This window comes from Phacochoerus africanus, chromosome 1 (assembly GCF_016906955.1).
Source record: "Phacochoerus africanus isolate WHEZ1 chromosome 1, ROS_Pafr_v1, whole genome shotgun sequence".
Lineage (NCBI taxonomy): Eukaryota > Metazoa > Chordata > Mammalia > Artiodactyla > Suidae > Phacochoerus > Phacochoerus africanus.
The window spans coordinates 148,657,658-148,684,929 of record NC_062544.1 but is presented as its reverse complement, the minus strand read 5'-3'; the positions used below and the strand labels follow the sequence as shown (position 1 = coordinate 148,684,929).

The window sequence follows — 27,272 nt, the reverse complement described above, 5'->3', positions numbered from 1 at the left end:
CAAAAAAATTAATCATAGCTCTCATGACATTTGTTTTAGAACACCATTGGTATTTCCATTACTTCCCAGATTTCCCAGTCTTTTCTCCCATCATGGCAGATGTGCAACTACAAGAGAGAAGGATTCACACTTAAAAGCTGAAAAACTCTGATCTAATTGAGTAGTTTTATCACCATGCAATATTCTGAAATCTGGCAATTTGTGGAAAAGCTGTGCACATTTTCAGCAGTGGCCCTTGTGTCTACTGATCAGGAGCCACAGTGAGAGTAGTAAAAGATGCGGCACTCAGTGTTCACTTACCGTTATGAGACATCCCCACAGCAAGGCATTTCTGAAACCGACAGTACTGACATTTATTTCTACTTTTTTTGTGGATCCGACAGTTAAGATCGCACCTATCATAAATAAGCTTCAATCTGATAGTCCTCCGGAAGAAACCCTGCAAGGGGATATGAAGACAAAGAAGCAAATTTTAAGCGTTTGTGACAATGGAAGCAACAACGTGTGGCTAAAGGCCCACTGGCCTGGGTAGCCGAGAAGGGAGGCTCTGGACACATTCTGTCACTGGTGACTGCAGACCCATTACTTAACCTCACTCAGTTTTCTCTGCTATAAACTAAAGAACCAGAGGATCTCTGGTGTCCTTTTTTTAGCTCTTAGACAGTGACCACATCCCACTGATGTCATGCAATGTATCCTGGCTCTCCATCTGGATTTCAGCAAGCTCTAAGAAGTGCTCTGGATTTAATGTAATGCAAATAAAACACCATGTAATCAGTTCAGTCTCTCTGTAAATCATTCCAACAGCAGGCCCCAGCCTTTATAATTGTGCTAAGCAGTTTGGCAAAGTTATAATCATTTCATTCTAAAACATGAGCAGGGCCAATAAAAATCCACATGTGGATAATTTTTTGGAATTCTCTATGTTGCATAATTTCCTACAGAATTGGCTCTCATTTATGTATGCATTTGAAAGAGAGCTCCATAATCACTGCAGCCTACAAACAAAATGAGATAACAGAAAATAACGTGAGAAGTAATAAATAAATCCTCAGAAAACTGACTGCTGTCTTAAAACAGCAAATATGTCAATTTGAGGCTAATTAAATTCTGCTATGTTTATATATTTTAGAAAAACTTGAAAAAAATTCTAACCAGAAATGTTTTGTAATCTTTTTTTTTTTTTTGGTCTGGAGTGTTCCTATTCATTTCTATTATGTCCATCTTCAGGAGACTCACTTCTTAATTCTCTCAAATTTATCTGGCCTTGTTTGGTACAAAAAGCAATGAATGAGTATTGATTCTAACACTGACATGCATTTTGACTTTCTCCAGATTTCCACCTTGAACTCTAGTCAAGTACATTCAACTGATGAACTCTACATCTTCAATTAGAATCTAACACCATCACTAACCCAGTACTGAGGTTCTGATCTTACCCCATGAGCTTACTTTCTGCAGCTCTTTCCACCTCAGTTGGTACAACTCCATCCTTTAAGTCACTCTCAACTTCCCTCTCTCCCATGGGAAGTTGTTTCTCTACATACACAAGCTCCAATTCTCCTCTTGCCTTCAGGTTGTGCTAACACCTTAATTTCTAAAGAACATTTATTGATCCTCTTTAAAGGCCTGTCTCTGTCCTCTCCTCTCCTCTGCAACTCTGGTTCTGCTTCACTCTGATCTAGTTTTTTTCCCCTAATAGCATTTATAACTTCCTAACATACCATATAATTTACTTTTTATATTTATGCTTATTTCCTGCTATTCCCCCATTGCCCAACTAAAATTGTGAGCTCCATGGAAGCAGGGATGGTTTCTTATGCCCCTGGATGTATGTAACCCAAACACCAACAACAGTGTTCCATTAAAATGTGTTCAGTAAACATGTGTGTCACTTAACTTCCTTTTTAGGTCATTTCTGATATTTCTGATGCTATGACTGAGTTACTACACGGCCAATGGCACACTTTTCTTTCAGTCTTTGTGGCTATCTTATTAAACTAATCATTACAAACTTGTAGGGTAATACGTGTAACCATAAAACATAATAATTACCACACGAGCCCACTGTCCGACCGAAGACTTAAAATCATGACCAGCCCTTTACCTGTACTTGTGTATTCTTCCCTTACCCAACTTCTGCCCCTGTGGCCTCCTGACAGTATAATCATTATTCTCAATTTTGTATTTATCATTTCCTTGATCTTTAAGAAAACACAGTTTTATCATAAAGGCTATAAATTAAATAATACATTGCTTAGGTATGTTTGGGGGCTTTATTAAGTGGTATCATATTATACGTAGTCTTTTATTTTCATTTTTTCAAAATTTAGTATTAGGTTTCTAAAATTTATCTATTTGCTTACGAGAAGCTATGATTTATTTATTTTCACAATTACAAAATATTATATTGTATGATTATACCACAATGTATTAATCTATCTCATGTTAATGGATGTTTGAAATGTTGCCAGTGTTTTGCTATTATGATCAGTTCTTCCATAAACATTGTTATAAATGTTTTATGACACATAAGAGTGGAGTTTCTGGACTATAAAATATGTGAATGTTAAATTTTATGAGATAATGCCAAATTGTTTTCCAAAGTGATTATATCAATTTACATTTCTACCAGCAGTTTATGAATGTTCCATTCTAACAGTTGCAAAAGTCAGACTTCTTAATTTTTGATAATCTAGTTTGTGTAAGACAATGTGACCTTAATTTGTATTTTCCTTATTTTTTCATTTCCTAGTTTTCTAATGAATTGCCTTTTCCTTAAAATTCAATTTTAGAAATCCTTTATATATTCTAAATACTAATCTGTTGTCTGTTATAGGTGTTTCAAACATATGTTCTCTCTATGGCTTACTATCCTTGAACTTTACTATTTCATTCTTTTTTTTATTTTTTGCAACCTGTAAACCTTTCATTTTCATTCTTGAAAGATGACCGGATACTTAGTTCTTCCTCTTAACACACTGACTTCCATTGTCTCTGTGCTTCCACTGTTTCTGTTGAGACATCTGTTGCACTGACTGGTTGCATTTATATATTCTCTGCTGCTTTTTTTTTTTTTTGTCTTTTTGCCATTTCTAGGGCTGCACCTGTGGCATATGGAGGTTCCCAGGCTAGGGGTCTAATCGGAGCTATAGCTGCCAGCCTATGCCACAGCCACAGGAACGCGGGATCTGAGCCACGTCTGCAACCTACACCACAGCTTATGGCAACACCGGATCCTTAACCCACTGAGCAAGGCCAGGGATCAAACTTGAAACCTCATGTTCCTAGTTGGATTCGTTTCCACTGTGCCATGATGGGAACTCCAAAAGCAAACATTTCTAACCAAACTTCTAAGCATTACTCTTCTACTCATTAGTAAAAAAGATATATCTTTTTGATATTCAAAGATCCTATGACTCCTTCAAGAAATAAAAGAGGCTTCAAGTTCTAGCAGATTCTGGGTAGAACATACTCTTTAAGAACTTGCTGGTCTCATTCTCAGTAATTTCTCTGCATATAATTTTCAGTTCAGCATCCTTTCTTTTGCCATGTCTAGTATGCTACTTAACCTTTCTATTGAAGTTTTTTTTTCAATGATTATATTTTCACTTTTAGCTTTTTCACTTGTTTATTTTCAAAGCTGTATGGTCACTCCTGATAGTCTATTGTTCCTCATTCATTGCTGTGATTCTGCCCTCTTTTTAAAAATATAGATAGCTGTTGTAATTCTGTATCAAGCAATTCAATACCTGCTTTCCTTGGGTATGGGTGGAGAGGTCTAAGTCTGTTTTTTGTTTGTTTACTTTTGATGAATGTCTTCAAGTTGACTGCCTACTTATGTGCTTGCTGATATTTTATTTTGAACTCACTTCTCGACCTTAAACTGTGAGACTCCTATAGGGTCTAAATTGGGAATTCTTCCCTCCAAAGAGAATTCTAAGATCCTTCTATTGGAAGCTAGGAGTGCCACTGGCTTATAACTAGCTCAGAGTCTCTCAGGAATTCTGGCTCAACTCAGAAGCCCCAGACTCAGTTTATCCTCACTGATGACTTGGAATACTGACACAGGCATCTACCTTTGGGGCCATGCTGCACTTTAGTATTCCTATAGGCATCTACCATGAGGAAACTCTGCCCCTACAGGTGTGCCTGTACCTATAGCTCAAGATCTAGGATTATTAAATTTTTTTTTTTACTGAAATACAGTTGATTTACAATGTTAACTTCTGTACAGCAAATGATTCAGTTATACATATATATATTATTTTTCATTATGGCTTATCACAGGATATTGAATATAGCTCACTATGCTCTACAGAAGGACCTTATTGTTTATCCATCCTATATATAATAGTTTGCATCTGCTAATCTCAAACTCCCCATCCTTTCTTCTCCCCACCCTTGGCAATCCCAAGTCTATTCTCTATACTTGTAAAGACCTATGCTTTGTTTGTTTTGCTATTAATGTTTTAGAGTGTTTTCCCTACTTCTTATAAGATCAACAATATCTCAAAGGATCTGTCCTGTGTAGAATCTGCTGGAAAGTGAAGCCTCTTTAATTCTCAAAGGGTTCTAAGGAGCTTTATATTAAAAAGGTATTTTTCCCCACTGACTCACAGAAGGCTAACGTATAGAACTGTTATCACTGATAAATATTAGTAAGAAATTTTGTTTTGATTTTTGCCATTGTGAATCCATATATATTTTAAGATATCCTTGACTGCTTCTCTGATATTCACTTTTAAAATCTAATATTAGTGGTTGAAAATGCTGCTTGGCTAGCTGACAATGGGGCAGGTCCCAGAATATTCACTTATTTGGTCTGGCTGGAGAGGAAGGCTTTTTAATAAGAGAATTATGTTTTTTAAGTTTAACCCTTATTGATGTCTTTCAAAGTGTATCACATTCTTTTTGTGATGATTCAGGATCCTCCAATGTTAAAGGATGATCATTCTGAATATCATTTATGTACTGACTATGCACATAAAATCTTGAACTGAATATATACATATTCCAGCACAAGCTTGGAACTTGCTTTTACTTTTTTTTTTTAAGACTAAGTTCATGATTACCAACTTCTGTCATTTAATTCTTACAAGAAATCTAGAGAGGAAGATATAAGGCTCTTATTGAGTGTTTTTCTGTAAAATTATTTATTGACTTTAAGAATGAAGTAGGTTTCTTAAAAGTTTCTTCATATTACCAATAATGAAACACTCTTGAACAAGACTTATTTAATATGTCAGTGTCCATAAAACAATGTGCAATTTCAACAGATCACTCTACTGAGTACCATGAGATCTGTGATTTAGGATAATAGAGATGCATTAGTCACCATTTCAGAAAATTGTTTTATGTGTATTTTTACTTTAAAGTCTTCATATTTGCGTATAAGAACATGAGGCCTGTTTTGTTTTTCATTTAAAATTTTTTCTTCAATGTTTCCTTCATTGCTTTACTAGCAACAAAACTTCAAACGCAATAAGACCTAAGAATGAAGTGTTAATTTTACAATGAAATTAAATGCCCTGTGTGGGACTTGCATTCAGATTTATTATGAAATGGTCTGGTCCACTGAACTTGCATCGGTGAGCTACCACTGCAAGGTGGGAATTTACTATAAACTCTTCCTAGGATTCTACACAGAAATGTAAAAAGAGGTTACACTTAGATCTTTAAGCCTGTCATTCTACAATGACTATTCACTACAGATACAAAAATATGAGGAAACCTACTAGAGAAAAAAAATTATTCAATTTACAAGCAATAAATTACAGCTTTGCAAGCTCTAAAGTATATTAATCTTTCAGTAGCCACAAGTTATATTTTATTTAAGTCCACAATATTAATAACCCAAGAATCCATTACTACTATTTCCCCATAATTGAAACCCAATCTTTTTATTCCTGTCTGAATTTTGACAGGGATCACTAATATAAACCTGTTCCACTGGCACTGTAAGACCTACTGATAGCTTTCTTAAGCAATATAACTGTTTTTTCCAATTCATAAATTACTTTGCAGGATATACTCATAATTAAAATACAGGTCAACTGTATTTTAATTATGAGTATATCTTACATTCTACTAAAACAACAAATGTTAAATTACAAAAGTACCTCCAGAAAACACATACAGGTGAGTCTAACACACGTGTTAATTTCACTTTCATCGAATACTATTGATGAGCTAAGGTGACATCTTTGATTACTGACAGCCACTGGTCTAATTTAGCTGCATTCAGAGTGTGACAGCAATTTTGTTTTGCTCCAAAGCAACAAAGAATGAGTATTTCTTTAGCCTCATATATGGAAGTTCTCAAACTTTTTGGTCACAGCACCCCTTTACTCTCTTAAGCATTGTTGCAGTTTCCAAAGACCTTTTGTTTATGTGGGCTCTACATATTGATAATGATCATGCTAGAAATAAAATCCAAGAAGTTATGTACAAGAACACACAGACCTCATTCCATCAGGCATCAGAACTATGCTAACATTCCATGTCCTATAGCTTCTGGGACACTCCACTTACACTCCTGAGAGAATGATAGTCAAAACTGGTAAATAACAACTTAATATTTTTATGAAAATAGTGGCAACCTCATGGGTATCTCTGAGGGACCCTGTGCCCAGACCACACTTTCAGAACTGCTGACTTATACTTGGAGAAGCCAAATTATATTACTCCTCCAACATTTTTCTTATTCTTATCTTTAAAACAAACAGATTCTATTTTCCCTTCCGGGTTGGCACAACCTTCTTCGCATTTTAGTCTAGGAAGTCTGTAGTCCATACTTTGGATGATTTGCAAGTTAGTGCAGGTTAGTCTGCAATACTCTTAATTTTCCTCTACCATTTTTATTTGTCTGTCTCTGGTAAGTGAAGCACTTCCCCAGATTTGTCAGGTTTTAAGTGTTTATTATCCATCTCTACCTTAGAACATTTCTGCTTGTAACCTGAGGGCACTTGTGTTTTTTTCTCCCTCCTCACTCTTCTTTTTGCTACTTTTCTTCTTCTTCCTTTTTTTTTTTTAGGGCCACACTCGCAGTATAGGGGTCGAATCAGAGCCACAGCCACGCAGGATCTGAGCCGTGCCTGCAATCTACACCACAGCTCACGGCAACGCTGGATCCTTAACCTACTGAGTGAAGTCAGGGATCAAACCCGTATCCTCATGGATCCTAGTTGGGTTTGTTAACTGCTAAGCCATGAAGGGAACTCCTTGCTACTTTTCTTCATTGCTTGCTTTTATCTTCTAAATTTTTATGCCCTTAGACTTAGATTTAACATTATACAACTACTGACAATATTTGTCTTTCAATTTTTAGCCGTTCTCAGAAATGTTAACTCTCCATAAATATCTGATGAATAGAATCACGGTGAAACTATCTGCTTAAATATAGTTTTCTAGGGGCTTTACCAGCCCATAAAAAAACAAGAATTTATTGTGGGAACCATACTGTTTTTATTTATTTATCAACATAAATTACCACGATGACCACACTGAGTGACTTCCGGTATCTCTCAGAATTCAGAAATATTTTACTCAAAAATTATATAAATTAACCCAATAAAACTGCATGTTCTTACTACTCCTTGAGAATATCATGATTTCACATAAGATCACAGATGTTTTAGTTTGGTTTCGATCATGGAATGAATGGGTTTCAGTGTTTTAAATAACAGCATCTCTTGCTAGTAGTATTTCAAGTAGTCATTTTTGGAATTTTAGACCTTAGGCACAAATAAGAAGACCTCAGGGAGCTAATTAAACCAAGTTGTTTTATACATGAAGTAACTGAGGGCTGAAGTGTTCATGTGAATGGTTAGGGACCTTGGGCAAGTGACCCAGGTGACCACCAGCTAGTCCCTTTCACTTTATTAGGTTGACTTCAGAGTAATAAACTTGGATTGAAGAGATTTTAGAGATCTTCTAATTCAACACCATCAATTTGAAATATTTCATATTGAGATATGAAAACTTGGGAAGAGTGTGGTTAAAAAAATATATGCACAAGCCTCTTGAACAATTTCTGGTGCATAACAGAAATTCAGTAATTAATTTCCTTTTTTGGCCCACCATCCAATTAGGAACCCAGACCTTCTAACGCCTACCTAACTGCTGTTGTATATCTTTGTTCTGAACAAAAAGCCCAACTGACAATTGAATCTGATCTGATCTTATATAAGCAGCATTGATTTTACAAGGTAAATATTTATGAACAATTTATCCTGAGCCCTGGAGTATATAACAAGTACTATTTGGTTACTCTTTTATTCACTGAGCATACCAGAAGTAATTCTTTTAAAGAACTACATTTTAAAATATGAGTGGATTAATATTTTCTTAATAATGGGGCAGAATATTACTAAATGAAATTTCCAAAATACCCCTCCAACACACACACATACACACAAAGAAAGAGGGTGAGGAGAAACAGTATCTCCTTTGCAAAACAGTTCTATCTCTGGGCCTGCCCATAACATGTGGCTCAAACTGATGCTGGAAGAAGCCAACACAGAGCACTGGTTTGGGAGTCTAAGTATATGTTCTGATCCTGGCTCTGCCACTTAGTGAAGATGGATGACCATGGGCAAGTCGCACTGATTCGTGATGGCCACACCTGTAAAGTAGCCATAAATAAGCTTGACCTTACAGGACTGTTTCAAGGCTCAAAGAAAGATTATCCATCTACTGACTGATCGACTGATTGACCAACCTATCTATTCTGTCTACTCTGTCAGGTCTTACATATATAGAATATCACATGGTATAGTGAAAAAACAACATTACTAAGAGATTCAGGAAATCTGGGTTCTGGTTGGAGTCAGCTGATCTGTCCTTTCACGATCCCCTGAACTTTTTTTTTTTTTTAAGTCTGCAACATGTAAGGGTCAAATAAGGTCAGTGCTACAAAGGACCAATTTGGAGAAAGGAAATGTAGTAAAGTAGCCTTGCTTTTAATAATTTTCTGAGGTGTTCAAGTTTTATAACATTTGAAAAATGGCTTTCACCAAATAAATAAAGAAGGCTTGACAATTTTATCTCAATTCTTTGCCATGTATTTGCAACAGGAAATGAAACAATAGATCAATTTCTAGCAAATTATTTCAAAAAAGAAAAAAATTTTTTTTACCTTGCATCCTTCACAAGCATGAACTCCATAGTGGAACCCCGAGGCTTTATCCCCACAGACACGGCATTCAATTGCCATGAGGGAGTTGGAAGGCTCTTCGTGAGGTTTGTTGTACAGCTGAGTCTTTTCAGAATAATAAGGTGGGGACACAGGCTCCACTTTGATGGCACCTGTGTAGGAAAATGTGAACAGGTAATTAGCACACAATGCGAAAGAGGCAACAGGACAAGTCATTGTATTATACCTTAGTGCCGTATTTTATTATTTAAGTGTAGATGCACTGTGGAACGGGAAAAATACACAGGAAAAAGTGGGCTTTGTAATCAAAGGCAAGTCACAACACCTCTGAGCCTCACCTGTGAAAACAAATGGGGAAGGGAATTCAGTTTGTGGTGCTCTGACTCTCTAATACCTCATCACACTAAAGCTCTAACAGGCAACATGGAGTATTTTGAGACAAGATTATTTGGCTACATGCTGGGCTGCATTTGGCATTCATCACCATATTTGATAAAATACTTTAATTCATATGCTGTGTTTTATTTAGTTAGTTTCCCTTTTATTTTCTTTTTAGGGCTGCACTTGCGGCATATGAAGTTCCTGGGCTAGGGGTCAAATTGGAGCTGCAGCTGCCGGCCTACGCCATGGCCACAAGCAACACCAGATCTGAGCTGCATCTGTGACCTACAGTACACCTCGCCACAACACAGGATCCTTAATCCACTGAGTGAGGCTAGGGAGCAAACCTGCTGTAAATCCTTACAGACACTATGTCAGGTTCTTAACCCACTGAGCTGCAACAGAAACTCAAAAATGTTACATTTGAGAAGTATTTTCAAACCACTCTTGCAAAGGAATTATGGAAGGACCATTGCCATGAAAAGGTCATAGTAAGACCAGCTTATGGTACATGAAAAATAAAAGACCAGGTTCCCATCAATGTTGAGTCAGAAAAGATGGTTTGTAAAATCATCTTTGACAGGGAGAGACCCTATGGAAAGTTGGCACTGTCTTTCAAATTTCCATATTAGGCTCTGACTGAAAACCACGCACACAAATATAAGTATATCATTTATCTTAAAAAAAAAAAACTAGAAATACAGGAAGTTCTTGCTTATTGTCAAGCAATGGTTGCCAATTACATGGTAGTGGCTCTGGAAAACCAGCATATCAGCAAAGAGATAAAAATCAAGGAAATAGCATCACAGAAATTTATCTTATCTTGAAAAGTGCAGTTTTAGTTTTTCTTGAGTCTGATGGCTTGATGTGAATTGAGTTAATGGCATGGAGATTTATCAATAACCTACCACGTCGACATTTTAGTCTGTGCTCAAAAACAGGTTTCAGCAAAAGCTGTTCAAATGGCAGAATTTGGAAACACGGACTACAGTAATAGTGATTTTGTAGTAAGTTATAGAAGGTAGCAAATTGCTACTTAGCTACACATGGAAAAGAGAATTCAAAGTTTGAGGTTTGATCTCTTAATGGAGATACACCTGGCAATGGAATCATGCTGTAACATGTCATTGCGAAGGAAAAGAGAAAGGGAGAGAGGAAGGAAGAGGGGAAGGAAAGATGATCTGGTGTGTCTCCATACTGCCTGCCTGCCTTCTCGATCAATTATAAAAGGCTCCTATTTCACGGATAAATGGAGGAATAAAGGAATGGTAAATATCCTCACTATAGGCTTTAGTCTCTAGAGCATTTACCCCACTGTTACTGAGAGATTAATCCAGTTCTAGTCTTGGGAGCCAGAAAAGTGAAAATAAACCTCATACTTTGGTAGTCCTGGAGCTTCAGGTCGTACTTATAATCTGCAACCATTGGATCAGCTCTCGGGAATGGGATGTCTTCATAGTGTGGAGTGGAAATGCTGGAGAAATCAACAGTGGTGAAGGGCTTGATGTCAAAGGAGTGGGAGTGGTCATCCATCACTGACAGGTCCACAGAGCTGATCCCAAAGTTGGTGGGCCAAAACGGCATCTCGGTGTCAACCATGGTCACCTCTGAAATGGAGAGAAGAGCCGTGACGTTAGTCCTGGAGGACGGCGTATCTTCTTCAGACGCACAGAAAGGGAACAGACGTCTTTGGTCAAGCGATCACACCTGTGTGATCACAACAAGATACGAGAACACAGGCACCTTCTTAGCGCCGTCCAGACTGTTTACCTAACAGAAGGAAGACACCCCTTACCTGGCTGTCACAGTGGAGGACCCTCTAATAGTGTCCACACGTACCACGAACCCACATCAATGTCCCACAAACAGCTCTGCTCTCATCAGAGTAGGACTACTTTCCTAAGGGTATTTGGGAATGGGCCTCTGGTTTTTTTCCCAGCAAGCAGAGAGCTAAAAGAATGTAACTGACTCTCGCCTGAGGTTAAAGATTCCAGCTGTGGTCTTCCTAAGGAAAACAAAGCACCCTGAAAACACAAATAAGGAGACTTAGTGCTGTGAATGGGCTTCCGTGGTTCTAAGAGGACCATGAGGCACCGTTTGGGTTCACAGGTCTGAATATCTACACGAGTAAGTACCCAAACAACCCGAGTTATCTGTGTTATAGTACAAACACTACACACCAGGAGGAGGAATGTGCACTAGCGATAGGTTAAAGGCCATGCTGGGTCTCAGTGACATACAAGTCTGTGCTCCTAATGACAGGGGCAGCCATCTAACTGTGCCTTTTGTTCAAATTTCACCCAAACCCACGTCACCCAGGTCACTCGATTTACTCTGCCCATCTTCTCAGCATACTTATTTTGTCTTTATTCATTTTTCTTAATATAAATTACTTTTCTAAAAAAATACACCTGTCCTGTCTAGACTCCGATACCCACAGAAGCGGGCTTATCAACTATTTCTCATTATGCCTACTGCAAAGTTCTACTTACAAATAAAAGTTGAATGAATTAAAGGTAATGTCTGCATGAATACTGGGGGATGAAAATAAGGATGCAAAAAACATCTGGGTTGCAAGAAAAAGTGGTTGCTCATCATTTTACTGATTTTTGTTTTGTTTCACCTCTAACATATGACTTTAGTGACTCCTTGTCAACCAATGTCTGGCTTTTCAATACAGGAATCATATCCCTACAGATCATTTTTTTTTTATTTTATTTTTTTGGACTTTTTGCCTTTTCTAGGGCCGCTTCCACGGCATATGGAGGTTCCCAGGCGAGGGGTCGAATCGGAGCTGTAGCCACCGGCCTACACCAGAAACACCACAGAAACACGGGATCGGAGCCATATCTGCGACCTACACCACAGCTCACGGCAACACCGGATCCTTAACCCACTGAGCAAGACCAGGGATTGAACCCGCAACCTCATGGTTCCTGGTCGGATTCGTTAACCACTGGGCCATGATGGGAACTCCCAGATCATTTTTTTATTGAAAAGTTTTAATTCTAAGATAGCTATTTATGTGCAAAAAAACCCAAAACAGAATGAAAATGAAAAATTCATGTGATTTGCCAAGGGGAAGGGGGAGGGAGTGGGGTGGATTGGGAGTTGGGGTTAATAGATGCAAATTATTGCCTTTGGAATGGATTAGCAATGAGATCCTGGTGTGTAGCACTGGGAACTATGTCTAGTCATTTATGATGGAGCGTGATAATGTGAGAAAATAGAATGTATACATGTATGTGTAACTGGGTCACCATGCTGTACAGTAGGAAAAAAAAAATGTATTGGGGAAATAACAATTAAAAAAAAAAGACAAAAAAAAGAAAAATTCATGTGATTTTAAAGATATACTACGAAACTCCCAAGAAATTTCTATACTTGTATATTTTATGACTGAAAGAACTCTGGTTTTGAAAAAGAATAGACTATGTTTTAAAGCAGCTTTATGTGTACTTAAAAACTGAGCAGAAAGTACAAAGTTCCCATCTACCCTTTCCTCATCCTCCCTCTCTCAACCCCTGAAACAGTTTCCCCTGTTATTAACTTGCATTTCCCCTATTACTGACACTTGCATGAATATTGTGTGCTTGGGAGTTCCCACTGTGGCTCAGCTGGTTAAGAACCCAATGTATGGGGGAAAAATGTAATTGTAATGTATACATGTAAGGATAACCTGACCCCCTTGCTGTACAGTGGGAAAAAAATAATAATAAATAATTAAAAAAAAAAAAAAAAAGAACCCAATGTAGTGTCCATGAAGATGTGGGTTTGATCCCTGGCCTCACTCAGAGGGTTGCTATGACCTGTGGTGTAGGCCTGCAGCTGTAGTTCTGATTTAACCCCTAGCCCAGAAGTTCATATGCTGCAGGTGGGGTCTTAAAAAGAAAAAAAAAAAAAATGGTGTGCTTGTTACAAAATTAATGAACAAATCACGTAATACATACCAATACAACAACCCACAACTTACATTCAAATTCGTTTTCTGTGTTGCATATTCTACAGTTTTGACAAATGGATAGTGTCACGTGCCTACCCTCACAGTATAGGCTTGTTTCACTGCCCTAAACACCCTCTGTGCTCACCTTGTTATCCACCACTCCACCTTCCCATCCCTGCCCAAGGATGCTATGATTTTGCTGTCCTCTTCTATTAGGCAGTTTGGCAGAAAAGTAGGGGAGGCACTGACCTACCTGATAAATTAAAAAGTCTTCAACTGGCATTCAAGGCCCTCCCTGACAGCCTGACTTACTTTTTCAGTGTCATTTTCTGCTCATGATCCCAGACCTCGCCCCCGTTCTCAGCGTGCCCTGGGGTTGGGCACATCACACCGTGAGCCCAGGGCAGACACTCAGCATTGTCCCATCTGCTGCTCTCTGTTCATGCTGCTTCCTGAGGCTGCTCAGCCTCCTCCTGCCCCTCTACACATCTCCGTCCCCGTGTGTCTTTGCCCAGTGGCAAGAAATCCCGCAGTTGTCCAAATGCTACGTCTTCCATGAAACCTTCCATGAATTCTCCAACTTAAAAAACCCCCTCCATTCTCAGTGTTCCCACAGCACTGAGTACCTCTCTTTACCTCTGCTATAATTACTTGGACAAACATCTCTGCTGTAAGATTTTAAGTTCTGGAGCGAAGGACAGTGTCTTATTATTCTGTTTTCCCTTTAGACTTTATGCATCGTTGTTGTTTACTAAACGCTTGCCAACTGAGTGATCATATTTTATAGGGAAGAACAGAACAAGTATTCACTTTTCTGTGAAAATGGAAAAAAATAAAGATACTTTCTCAATGGTTTAGTTTTGCTAAGACTCCCCTTCAAAGATGTAATCTTCAATTTTATAAATAAAATACTATTTAAGCTGTAACCCTTTCTCTCAACAATGTGTGCTCATTTTTTGTCTTTTGATAACTGCAGAAGGAAGATAAACTTTTTCCTACACAGAAAGGACAAAGTAAGAAAGGAAAACAGTTTCTTCTTCATCTCTCTGAAAACAAATTGTCCCACTTCACATTTTCCTTCCCCATCTTCTCTGCTCTCTGTCCTCTTACTCTGGGACAGCTTGACCTAAACAGTATTACTCCAGGACCACAGTTACTGGGAGGCACCGTGGTTCCCTAGACATTTTATTTTATTTTGACTCAGAGATGGGTCCAGAGAGCCTGCTTCTAATTTTGTCTCTAGAAAACATAAGCTACTGTTTCTGCCAAGCTGTAAGTTGAGTAGGTGTTTTTTGTTACTCCATGCAATTACCCATGAAAGAACAAAAGAACAAAATATTTGCATGAACAACAGCCCTTCTCAGGGATAAGAAACAGTGTCTTAACTTTCCAGCTGGGTGACAGGAGTGCATTGCCTCAGGCACATCCATCAATTTCACAACCTTCAGTGTGTTTCTGAAGGCGGGAGTCTTGAAGCAGACATTGTAAGGAAGGATATGAACGTGTGCCATTTATCTTAGACCTTCTACTGGGTTTTGACGCATGATAGTCAATAAGCAGACTATTTTTTTTGCAAAATGCCGAAGGACAATGTATTTTAAATGAAAAGACACACGATGTCATGCAAAAAATAACTTCTCTCATCTGATAGGCTTCATTATTTGGGAATATGGAAATAGGTCAGAAAAGACATGAATTATAAAATCAAGCACCAGAACTATGCAGTTACCTCTGGGGCTTTATGTTGTCTCTTGTGAAAAGAAAAGAAAAACTTTTACTAGAATATCTGGGGAAATGCTGCATCTCCTTAATAATCACATTAACCAATATTAATAGAACCCTAAATCTTTGCTAAGTATCGTGCCGAATACAACGCTTGGATTGTCCCATTTAATTCTCACAAGGTCCCTATAAGGTAGGTACACTTAGAATTCTCCTTAAAGAAGAGGAAACTGAGGCACAGATGTGGAAGTAACTTGCCTATGACTACACAGCTATGAAGGAGTAGAGCTGGGTTATGAACCCAGATGGTCTAAAACCCCATAGCTTGCACGCTTTATTTATTTATTTATTTTGGGTAAACAGACATTTATTTCTCACAGTTCTGGAGCTTGGGAAATCCAAAATAAAGGTGCCAGCAGATTTGATTCCTGGTGCAAGCCTGCTTTCTGGCTTACAGATATCTGCCTTCTGACTATGAGGGTTTTGGTCTCTCTTCTTCTAAGGGCACTAATCCCATCAGGGAGACCCCACTTTCATGACCTTATCTAAACCTCATATCCTCCCAAAGTCCCTATTGCATTTAGGGTTAAGGTTTCAATAAATTTGGGGATATGGAATACAAACCTTTAGTTCATAACAGTGATTTAAGTGGAATCATACATTATGTTGCCTTTTGAGTCTTAGTTTGAGATTCAGTTGCACACTTTATTTTCTAAAGTGAATACTTGGGTAGAAATGTCTAGGTTAGAAAAAAAGTCTCTTCCTGATCTTCTAGTTCTATATTAAACCATTAATTCAGCAAACCTTCACTGAACATCTTTGATGTGCCAGGTACAGGGGGCTGGGAATGAACTGTGAAAGGTGAGTTATTCTCAAATAGAAACTTCACTGAAAAACAAGTTAAGCTGTACAACAAGAGCAGGTGCAGGGGAAGGCCTTTCCTAGATGGTCTAAAGTGCAGTAGCCTTGCTAGAAATGACCTCAGAGAGACAATCACCGATTTTTTTCATTCACTTCTCATTTGTTTCAGTTCAAGGTCATGGGTACTCACAAATATGACCCCAGTGCATTCATCCAGCCCCCCTTTATGGATCCATTAAAATCATTTTGCAGTGTAAACGGACCTGGGGACTTCCTAATTCTCTCTCATTACAATAGCTGATATCCAGAGACAGAATCATCCTGAAATGCTACAGGAAAGGAACTTTTTGAGATCATCTAAGTTCCTCATTTGACAGATGACGAAAACCAAGCAAGGTTATTTGCTCATGAGCAAGGGTTAATAGCCACCCCAAGAAGAATCTAGGTTTTCTGTCTCCCACCCTAGCATCCTCCACGAAATTATTATCCTATGTAACCACGTAGAAAAGGAGACTTTGTAACCTATACCAATTTTTATAGATTTGGATTTTTTTTTGGTCACAGCAAATATACAGGAATGATGTCAAAATTATGAAGGAGAAAAGTCTCCTGCAAGGAGCCATTTACTGGACGACAAATCAGAATAAAAAAATCAATAGCAAATTTTGTTTCTAACAAGAGTAATAAACTCTGAATTCATGAAAAGTTTTAGGGAATAGTCTGGTAAAGTGACCATCATATCAGTCCACGTTTTAAAAACATACAAAAATACAGGTGTATGTATTTTGCTTGTTTGTTGCAGGTTCTGTTCTGAGTAGTAACGTCATGATCTATGAAGGAGAGCTAGTAGCATCTCAGAGGCTCTGGGTTTGAATTCTGGGATCTCTTTTTATCTAATTAGCCCCATCTGTAAATAATTATGCCGTCTACCTCACAGAGCTGTTGTGAAGATTCAGATAACCCATGCAAAGCATACAGCATAGGGCCAGGCAGTAAGTTCTCTATACATATAATTATAGGTGGTAGTGGTAACCAGAGAACTAGAATCATGTAAAAGGAGTGCTAAAAACCTCCAGTGCTACCAGGAGGGGACAGGAAGAGGAAGAAACACCAGCAGAGTCCTATTGTTCAAAGAGGACTACGCCTAAAACAGATGTCCTGTTTTAAAAGCCTCTGCAAAACGAAAGACCACAGCTTCTCCTCATTCCAATGCTTAGTGACTCTTCTATAGCTGGGAAAGTCTATGTCTCACCTGGCACTCCCCCAACTGTGTTATACATATGTTCGTGATAACGAAAAAGAAAAAAAAAATTCTGGTGGGCAAATAAGTTTAGGAAATGCTACGTAGAGCCAGTTTAAATCAGTTTACTGCAGGACTTCTTAGACTTACTGCTAATAATCCAAGAGAATATACACAAGAGAGGAGTTCCCACTGTGGCTCAGCAGGTTAAGGACCCAACATTGTCTCTGTGAAGATGCAGGTTTGATCCCTGACCTCACTCAGTGGGTTAAGGATCTGGCATTCCTAGTCACATATGTGGTTCAGATCTGGGGTGGCTGTGGGATAGGCCTGCAGCTGCAGCTCTGATTCCACCCCTAACCTGGGAACTTCCATGTACTACAGGTGTGGCTGTAAAAAAAAAAAATACACGAGAGGGGAGGCCACAGTAGGCAACATTGCAGGAGTTCACCACTCGATGGAACAGAGTTTGTGAAATGATGCTCTACCATGTTGAAGCTTCTAATTTTTTTCCATTTTCTAAATATATAGTTACCATCCACTGCATACTTGTCCTTTACCACATATACTTGAAAAGCATTATTAGGTTATCCCTTAGGTTTTCTTTAACTTTAGAATGGCAAAGGGCAAGGGTTTATGTTGGTTAATACAACAACAAAACCCAAGACAGAAAATATTGTTTTTTTTTTTCTTTTGTGTGTGTGTGTGTGTGTGTGTGTGTGTGTGTTTTATTTATTTATTTATTTATCTGTCTTTTTTTTTTTTTTTTTTGTTGCTATTTCTTGGGCCGCTCCCGCAGCATATGGAGGTTCCCAGGGTAGGGGTTGAATTGGAGCTGTAGCCACCGGCCCACGCCAGAGCCACAGCAACGCGGGATCCGAGCCGCGTCTGTGACCTACACCACAGCTCACGGCAACGCCAGATCGTTAACCCACTGAGCAAGGGCAGGGACCGAACCCGCAACCTCATGGTTCCTAGTCGGATTCGTTAACCACTGCACCACGACGGGAACTCCAGAAAATATTTGTTATTTAAACCACATGGAAAGGAATCACTGTAAAGAAAAATCCTTTTCTTACAGACTATCCTAAAAGCTTCCAGACAGGAAGAAAAAGAGTCCCATTTAAAGGATCAGGGTTCAGGCGTTTCCGTCATGGCACAGTGGAAACGAATCCAACTAGGAACCATGAGGTTATGGGTTCGATCCCTAGCCTCACTCAGTGGGGTAAGGATCTGGTGTTGCTGTGAGCTGTGGTGTAGGTCGCAGAGGCAGCTTGGACCCCAAGTTGCTGTGGCACAGGCTGGCAGCTGTAGCTCCCTTTTGACCCCTAGATTGGGAACTTCCATTATGCCATGGGTATGGCCCTAAAAAGGCAAAAAAATAAAGTACAATAAAAAAATAAAAAATAAATAAAAAATAAAGGATCAAGAATCAGAGAGACACTGAACTCAGCAGCAGCACTGGAAGCTAGAAAACAGAGCAATGTTTTCAATTTTCAAAGAAAAAAATGATTTCCAATTTAGAATTTTATACTCAGCCAAACCACCACTCAAGTATAAGAGGAGAATAGACATTTTCAGAAATACAAGGTCTCAAAAAAAGTCACCTCCCAGGAGCTCTTCCCCAGAGTTCTATACCAGAACAAAAGGAAAACAGGGGGTCCAGGAAACAAAGGATTGAAACACAGGAGAGAGGTGGAAGGAAGAGCCAGGACAACAGCACCTGAGCAGAATCTTCTCCCAGAGAGAATGGACCAGGAGGATGGGGGAAGTCACAGCAGAGTCCCTGAGACACGGGTGCCCACCATGAAGGAGTGCTCCTTACTCTCTCTCGGAAAGTCTGAGAATGAACTAGTGAGAGGTACACAGAAAAGGAACAACAAAACTGAGCAGCTAGTAAGAAAAAAAAAAAAAGAATTATTAACTCCAGAAAAAACAAACCACTAACCAGAATCAGAAGTAAAACTGTAGTAAAGTGTCAGGCTCAACTGTAAGCAGCACTTTCGAAGTTACAGCGATAGAAACACAGACAACTGATTTCACCTCAAATTACAAATAACCACGCTGTGAAGATGGGAGAAAGGACAAGTGTGCATTTTGGGAAAAGGCTAAATTGCTGGGAATTTGTGTGGTGGGAAAAGGCTAAATTCTTGTCTTCTACAGGAGTAAGTCAGTGGGTAATGAACACAATTTTTAAAATAGCAACATGAGTGTGTTATTTTAAAGACATGCAGTAAATACCAGGAGAAATGTTTTAAAAAGTTAAAAATCACTGCCTCTGAGGAGGGGGAACTGGGTGTAGGCTGAGATTTGTGGTTCTTTGTTGAAAGCTTTGTACGATCTGACTTTTAAAACTGTGTGCAAGTTTTACTTTCATAAAAGCAAAACTTAAATATCTTTACATGGTAATATTTCCCCACAATTTCGCCTAACAGAAGGAGTAAATATATTCCTTGCCTGTTACTCAGTCCTCTTAAAAAGAAGTATCAGGCAATAACCTGGAAAAGTAGAGAAAAATTTTAATGCAGTTTCAAGTAAAATCCAGGAAAATCAGAAAAATCAAGGAAAATATGAGTTTATTTTTTAAAAGCTTGAGTCAATTAAATTCTATCAACTTATTTCTTTTCCTTCACTGGTATCATGAGTTTTAATTAGTAAAGGAAGAAAAAGACTCTGGACCGCACTGGCAGAAGTACAGTTTAATAGGAGGTAATAATTTTTATTATAGGTGCTGTACCTTAAGCCCATTACATATGTAATTTCTAAGTTGTTATTGTATATATAATTTATGAACTTATAGGTATATAATAATTTACATGTGTAAATATAACCCATGTCCTATGTGTTATATACAATTATAATTACCACTGAAAAAATTAGACAGAAAGGGGTGAAATGATTTGCCCAATGTCACACAGTTAACAGGTATTTGCAGCTGGGGCTTGAATTCTGCTATGGTTTCTCTGAACAGAGAACCTCTTATTTTGGACACCAGGAATTATCAAAAGGACTAAAAATAGAATCCTTAGTGTATCATTTCTCTCTAATAGAAGAAAATATGTTTTCATTGTGTTGTCTACTCAGACAATATTAAAAACCGAATCCACTGCTTCTGTGATCTGATGTCCTAGTGATACTCTCACTGATCTCACTGAAAGCATACAAACACCTCTCTGTATATGCACATTTTCTTGCAATACACCAGAGGGTCTCACAGCAAATCTCCAAATTCAGATCAACAAAGGGCATATCAGCTTTAGAGGATCCTAAAGTTCGTTTATGCTTTTTAAAAATTCCTTTTCCCACATCTTGCCTAAATAGCTTGCTTAACCCAGTCCTCAGGTCTCAGGGGACAAGAAAGAGAAGAGGATCACGCCCTCATCCAGACTGGTTGTTTCTTCTGCTACCTCAGCTCGAGATACAGGTCTTCTTTCTCATCACAGCCCAACTAGTTCAAGGTTGGTTCTCTGCTACACCCACCTCTCCCCATTTCTGAAAGGAGTCTTGGTAAAATCTAGACAGGACTGGGGCTAAATCTTTGGAACGGTTCATAACTCTGGCTGATTTGAAATCTTGGTCTTGCCGAGTGCACACCAGCAGCGAGCAACAAAGGGCGCCCAGCTCAGAAAAAAGGAACTGGAATGTTCCCCCCCCACCCCATCCCCGCCTGCCCCCGGCCAGCTCCCTCTGCACAGCTGGGTTCTGGTTTTGCAGCAACAGGGCAATGAAAATGGGAGAGAGGAGGCTGAGTGGAAAGGAAAAAAATGAAAGGAATGCTCTAGAAGTTTGTGACTACACAGAAAAGTAGGAAGCCACCAAAGATCTGCCAGAGGCCCTCCTCGCTCTATCCACCTGTCAACCATCATCAAGGACCACCCACAACTAAGAAGAGACGGGTGTGCAGGTGGTTTTCAATAACACTTTACTGTGCAAGCACCTCGCTTAGCCTAAAACTGTCACTGAGGGGAAAGCAGCCTCACTCACAGTTGTTTAGTCTGGCAAAGTGGGTGATATATTACTCATTCTTTTTCAATTTACTGTGCCAAGCACTCTTAATGAAAAGACAATGGTCTTAAGCTAAACAAACAATGAGAACCAAAGCGTCAAAACAGATGTCGCCAGATCACTAGTGGTTACAGGGTGAAGTGCAGCTGTTCATTAGCTCTACCCTATACATATTACCTTAAAATATATTGCCATGTGATCGCAAAGTATGCATAATAAGCACTTTTCATTTTAAATCTACCTCCTGAGCCATTATTGCAAATCAAAAATATTCTACATGAATGCATTTGATACAATTCAACACTCATTCATTATTTTAAAAAAACCTCTTCATTAGGAAGGATGGGAAAACATCACTAATTTGATAAAGACTATCTATCAAAAAAACAGACAGGAGTTCCCATTATGGCTCAGCAGTAACGAACCCGTCTAGTGTCCATGAGGATGAAGGTTCGATCCCTGGCTTTGCTTAGTGGGTTAAGGATCTGGCATTGCCATGAGCTGTGGTGTAGGTCACAGACGTGGCTCAGATCCTGAACTGCTGTGGCTGTGGCATAAACTGGCAGCCTGGGAACATCCGTATGCCACAGGTATGGTCCTAAAAAGCAAAATAAATAAAGTGAAATAAAATAAACAGACCAACATGAAACCTAAAGTAACCATCATATTTGATAGTTAAGTATTTAAGTTTTCCTTCTGAGATCAGGAAAGAGATAAAGATACTAGTTTTCACCACTTCTATCAAACACTGGAGATCTTAGCCAATGCAACAACAACAACAAAGACACAGGATTATAAAAGTAGAAATAAAACTAACATTACTCACAGATGACATGATTGTATAAAAAAACAGAATAAAATAAAATAAACAATTACAGTTAACAGGAGAATTTAGCAAAATTGTGGGATATATAATTGTGGGATATTCAAAAATCAATTATATTTCTGTAAGCCAGCAACTAACAGAATGACATTTAAAAATGATTTTTACAACAGGCTAAAAAACATCAAACACCTAGGGGGGGGAAATCTAGCAAAATATAAGATTTCTACATTGAAAACTCAAAAATATTATTAAAAAATAGCTAAGTAAATGAAGGGATATAACATGTTTGCGAACTGGAAAACACAGTATCATAAAGCTGTCAATTCTCCCTACATTTAGCTATAGACTCAGAACAATTCCAAAGTATATCTATAGACTAGGAACAATTCTGACCAAAACCCTAGCATTTTCGTGTAGAAACTGGCATGTTGAGTCTAAAATTTATATGGAAATTTAAAGGGCCAAGAGTAGCTGAGGCAATTTTGAAGAGAAGAAAAATGCTGGGTGACTTATACTACCAGATACCAGAACCAATGATAATGGCACAGTCATTAAGACCAGATGTTGGTTGGTGCAAAGACGGAAAAAATAGACCCATGCAACTGAAGGGTAAGTCCATAATCAACGCCACATGTATACGGTCACCTAGTTTATGACAAAATATCATTGCAGTGCAACTGGGGAGAGGATAATCTTTTCAACAGAGTCAAGTGGGTATCTGTATAGAGAAAGCATGTTTCAACCTCTGCCTTACCACATACACAAAAATCAGTTTAATGTGGATGTAGATCTCAATGTGAAATATTAGACAAAAGAGCTTTCAAAACAAAAACGATGACAACCTTACCAACGTGAGTAGGCACAGGTTTCTTCAATAGGATATAAAAAGCACTGACCATAAAAAACCCTGATAAATTGGACTACATTAAGATGAACACTTTAATAAGTGAAAGGAAAAGGAACAGAGTGGGAAAAGATATTTGCAATACTTGTTATCTGACAGAGTATGCTTTAAAACTCATACCTAAAGTACCCAATATTAAAAGAGGCAAAAGGCTTTGCAAAAAAAACGATTGCCAAATGGACAATAAATATCTTAAAAGGTGCTTAACTTCGTAGCTATCAGAGAAAAGGCAATACAAATGAGAAATAAAAATTACAAGATGATACCACCACATATCTATTAGGATGATTAAAATGAAAAAGAAAATGCTGAGAACCATAAAGATGTGGAGGCAGAAGATCCTGCTATGGCACAATGGGACTAGCAGTGTCTTGGGAGTGCGAGGATGTGGGTTGGATCCCCGGCCCTACACAGTAGGTTAGGTGTCTGGTGGTGTTGCAGCTATGGCTTAGTACTTGGATGTGGCTCGGATCTGATCCCTAGCCCAGGAGCTCCATATGCCATGGGGTGGCCAAAAAAAAACAAAAACAAAACAAAAAACAAAAAAAACATGTGGAAGCTTTGGACACCCAGTTACCATTGGTAGGGGTGTTCTCAGGTACAGCCACATTCAGAACCATCTGGTTGTATACCAAGGCTGAACACACCCTATGGCCCAAGCCTATAGCTAATGAAATGTGTACACTTGCTCAATGAAGACCAAAACAAGAGTGTTCATGGCTGTACTATTTGCAATACTGGAAACCACCTGAATGCCATCATTGGTGGGACGGATAGATACACTGTGATTATTTGCACAGCAAAACACTATAAAGTAATGAGAATGAAGGCCAGTTATACTCAATAATGTGATTAAGAAACAGATCCTGAGCAAAAGAATCTAGATGCAAAAAAGATATTCTACTTATATAAAATCCAGGAGTTCCCTAGTGGCTCAGTGGGTTAAGGATCTGGCATTGTCACTGCTGTGGTGTGGGTTTGATCCCTGATCTGCAAACTTCCATAGGCTGCAGGTGTGACCAAAAAAATAAATAAAACTCAAAAACAGGCAAAAGTAATCAATGGGTTGGAAACTAGAATAGTCAGAGTTTCTGGAATGCTGGGATTGCTGTTTATTTATCTGAGGGTGAATTACCTAGGTATGTTCCTTTGTGAAATGATTTGCACACTTTCTTCATACTTCAACAAAAAGTTAAATAATAGAGATATTGCAAAAGGGTCTGGGGTGTGTATGTGGGGGAGAGTAGAAGGAAATGTGCAGACTAACTACATAAGCCAGCAAAAACTTTTTCATTTGTGCTAAAAGGATTAGTATAGAATTTCCAGGGCACTCATTTAAGAATGTTCTTTCAATTAAAAAATAAGTTGGAGGGGGCAAGAAGTTTCCTATTCAGAAGTTATAAAACAGTATTGAAATCTGTCTTAATAAAATACCTAATTGAAAAAAAATTTTTTTAGGGCCACACCCATGGCATAATGAAGTTCCCAGGCTAGGGCCTGAATCAGAGCTGCAGCTGCCAGCCACAGCATGGCCACAGTAATAGCAATGCCAGATCCGAGCTGCATCTGCTACCTACACTGCAATTTACAGCTATGCCAGATCCTTAACCCACTGAGAGGGGCTAGGGATTGAACCCACATCCTCATGGACACTAGTCGGATTCGTTACCACTGAGCCACAACAAGAATTTCCTTTTTATATTTTAAAAAAAATTTATTGCAGTTGATTTACAATGTTCTGTCAATTTCTGCTGTACAGCAAAGTGACCCAGTTTCATATATAGATATTCTTTTTCTCATATATCTTCCATCACGTTCTATCCCAAGAGATTGGATACAGTTCCTTGTGCTACAGGGTAAGACCTCATTGCTTATCCATTCTAAATGTCACAGTTTGCATCTACTAACCCCAAACTCTCAGTCCATCCCTCTCTCTCCCCCAAGCCCCTTGGCAACCACAAATCTGTTCTCTATGCCTGTGAGTCTGTTTCTATTCAATAGACAGGTTCATCTGTCCCGTATATTAGATTCTAGATATAAGTGATATCATATGCTATTTGTCTTTCTCCTTCTGACTTATTTCACTTTGTATGAGAACCTCTAGTTCCATCCATCCATTTTTCTGCAAATGGCATCATTTTGTTCTTTTTATGGCTGAGTGGTATTCCACTGTGTATATGTACCACATCTTCTTAATCCATTTATCTGTCAAGGGACATTTAAGTTGTTTCCATGTCTTAGCTATTGTGAATAATAGGAACACAGGGGTACATGTGTCTTTTTGAATGAAAGTTTTGTCCAGATATATGCCCAGATGTAGGATTGCTGGATCTTATGGTAGTTCTGTACTTAGTTCTGAGGAACCTCCATATTCTTTTCCATTGTGGTTGTACCAATTTACACTCCCACTAACGGTGCAGGAGGGTTCCCTTTTGTCCACACCCTCTCCAACCTTTGTTATTTGTACACTTATTAATGATGGCCATTCTGACTGGTGTGAGGTGGCACCTCACTGTATAAACTACCTTATTTTTCAAACTGGCCTCCTTGTACAACAAAGGCTAAATACATATTCAGTCAAAATTCTCAACTCAGTGTAGACAGGACAGGCAAAATTTCAAAGGATACACATTTCATCCTGAGGAGTGAGTATTACAAGTTATGTTTTTGCTTTAGATGTGTTTGGCTTATATTAAGTTCCATCGTTTCAAAAGAACACTGCATTTTTTTTTTTTTAACAAAGCAGAAAATCTTTCTCCAAATACTAATTGCCTACATCAGGAAGCCTGTGTTTGGGAGGTTAATACACTTGGATCAGTTGAGTTGTCCTTTGAGACATTCCATTTAAGCGAAATAAGTCAGTAGTTTAAACCCAAACCACCAATTTCATGCTAATTAATTAATTCTTCCTTGCATCAACAATCTATTTTATAAACCTTGCTTCTTGAGAGTTTGTTTGGAGGTTCTATCAGGGGAGCGCAGCTACTCGTATACCCTTGACCAAAGAACGGTCCTCCTCTACTGGGGACGGTCATCCTCTTCAACTGAGCATGCTGCTTCAAGAGGGATGCACATGGAGCAGTGAGGGAGGAAGGGGACACCTGCCTGGCCAGCCAGATCAGCCGACTGCCAGAGTTGCCTGGCAGTCAATGGGGTGACAGATGTCACAGCCAGATTGCCCTCATGTCCTAAACCTTGCTTCTTTAGTAGAGACACCCTTATATTTTACTACAGTGTTTCTCTTCCCAAAACCTTTCCTGGTTTTACTTTTCTTTGGCATTTTTCTTTTTCAATATCTTAATCTCAGCACATGCTCAATCAGTAACACAAAACCAAAACTACCTCAAATCAAGATAACCAATGACCTAAAACTATGTGCAAAGTATTTTTTAGGCCCCACAAGAAATCCATTATAATGTAGTTCTTGACCTTGAGAAGTTAACTGAGGTGAAAGATGTTTGAGAACAGAAGGAAGTACAGAGACTAAACCAGTGACAGAGACAAGAACTGTAGAAACGTAGAGGAGAGCGACTTAACATGTTCTGAAACAATCGGGGATACCTTCATGGTAGAGATAGGTTTTGAATGATAAGAGCCCAGTGGAATGATGGGGATTTGGATGCTTACTGATAAAGATATTCCAAGGAAAAGATGCAGCCTGCCCCTTCTATTACCTGAGCTTATTTAAGCAATGATAACAAACCAAGGGAGAGGGTGCAGGGCTTTTGTTTTAAGAGAAGGGGAGTCACAGCAGGGTTTGGAGCAGAAGGACAGGCCTGACTGCCATTTTATCATGATCCTTCTAGATGACTGGTTGAGAGGAGGGTGCTGGGGATAAGGCAGAGGCAGGAAGATCTGTCAAGAGACTGGGATGCCCCTCCAGGCAGAGATCTGGGTGACTTGCATCAGGGTGGTGGCAGTGGAGCAGGGAGAGGACATACACTGCTTTAGGGCAGAGGGAGAACAATGAACGCTAAAGTATTCACAGAGTGTTTCATGGAGCAGACTTTACTTGAATCTGACCTTGAAGGACAGAGAGGATTGGAAAAGGTGGAAGAATGAGAAGAGGCGTTCCAAAACATGAAAGGCTTGGAGGCAAGAGTGAGTGTGGCTTGTTCTTGGAACCAAGACCTGAGTCCAATTAGAGCAAGGTGGCCAATCTCTGAGGTGGGAAGGGAAATAAGATACACAAGGTGGAACCAGACTGCCAAGAGTTCTGAAAGCCAGGCAAAG

General features: G+C 38.9%; 1 protein-coding gene across 9 annotated transcripts in view; it reads right to left on the bottom strand.

Annotated features, from left to right (window-relative positions):
- The window catches only part of PPARG (peroxisome proliferator activated receptor gamma), a 134,204-nt gene that overhangs the window by 38,769 nt on the left and 68,163 nt on the right, over positions 1-27,272 (bottom strand). For 7 of the 9 annotated variants that reach the window (XM_047781081.1, XM_047781119.1, XM_047781101.1 and 4 more), the window contains 3 exons: positions 10,918-11,145; positions 9,140-9,309; positions 301-439 (listed from right to left, as the gene is read on the bottom strand). In XM_047781081.1, the coding sequence (XP_047637037.1) occupies positions 301-439; positions 9,140-9,309; positions 10,918-11,137 (529 nt within the window). In that variant the 5' untranslated portion in view covers positions 11,138-11,145. Of the gene's footprint in view, positions 1-300; positions 440-9,139; positions 9,310-10,917; positions 11,146-11,333; positions 11,573-27,272 lie in introns of those variants that run through there. The other 2 variants (XM_047781148.1, XM_047781158.1) reach the window with 2 other exon arrangements.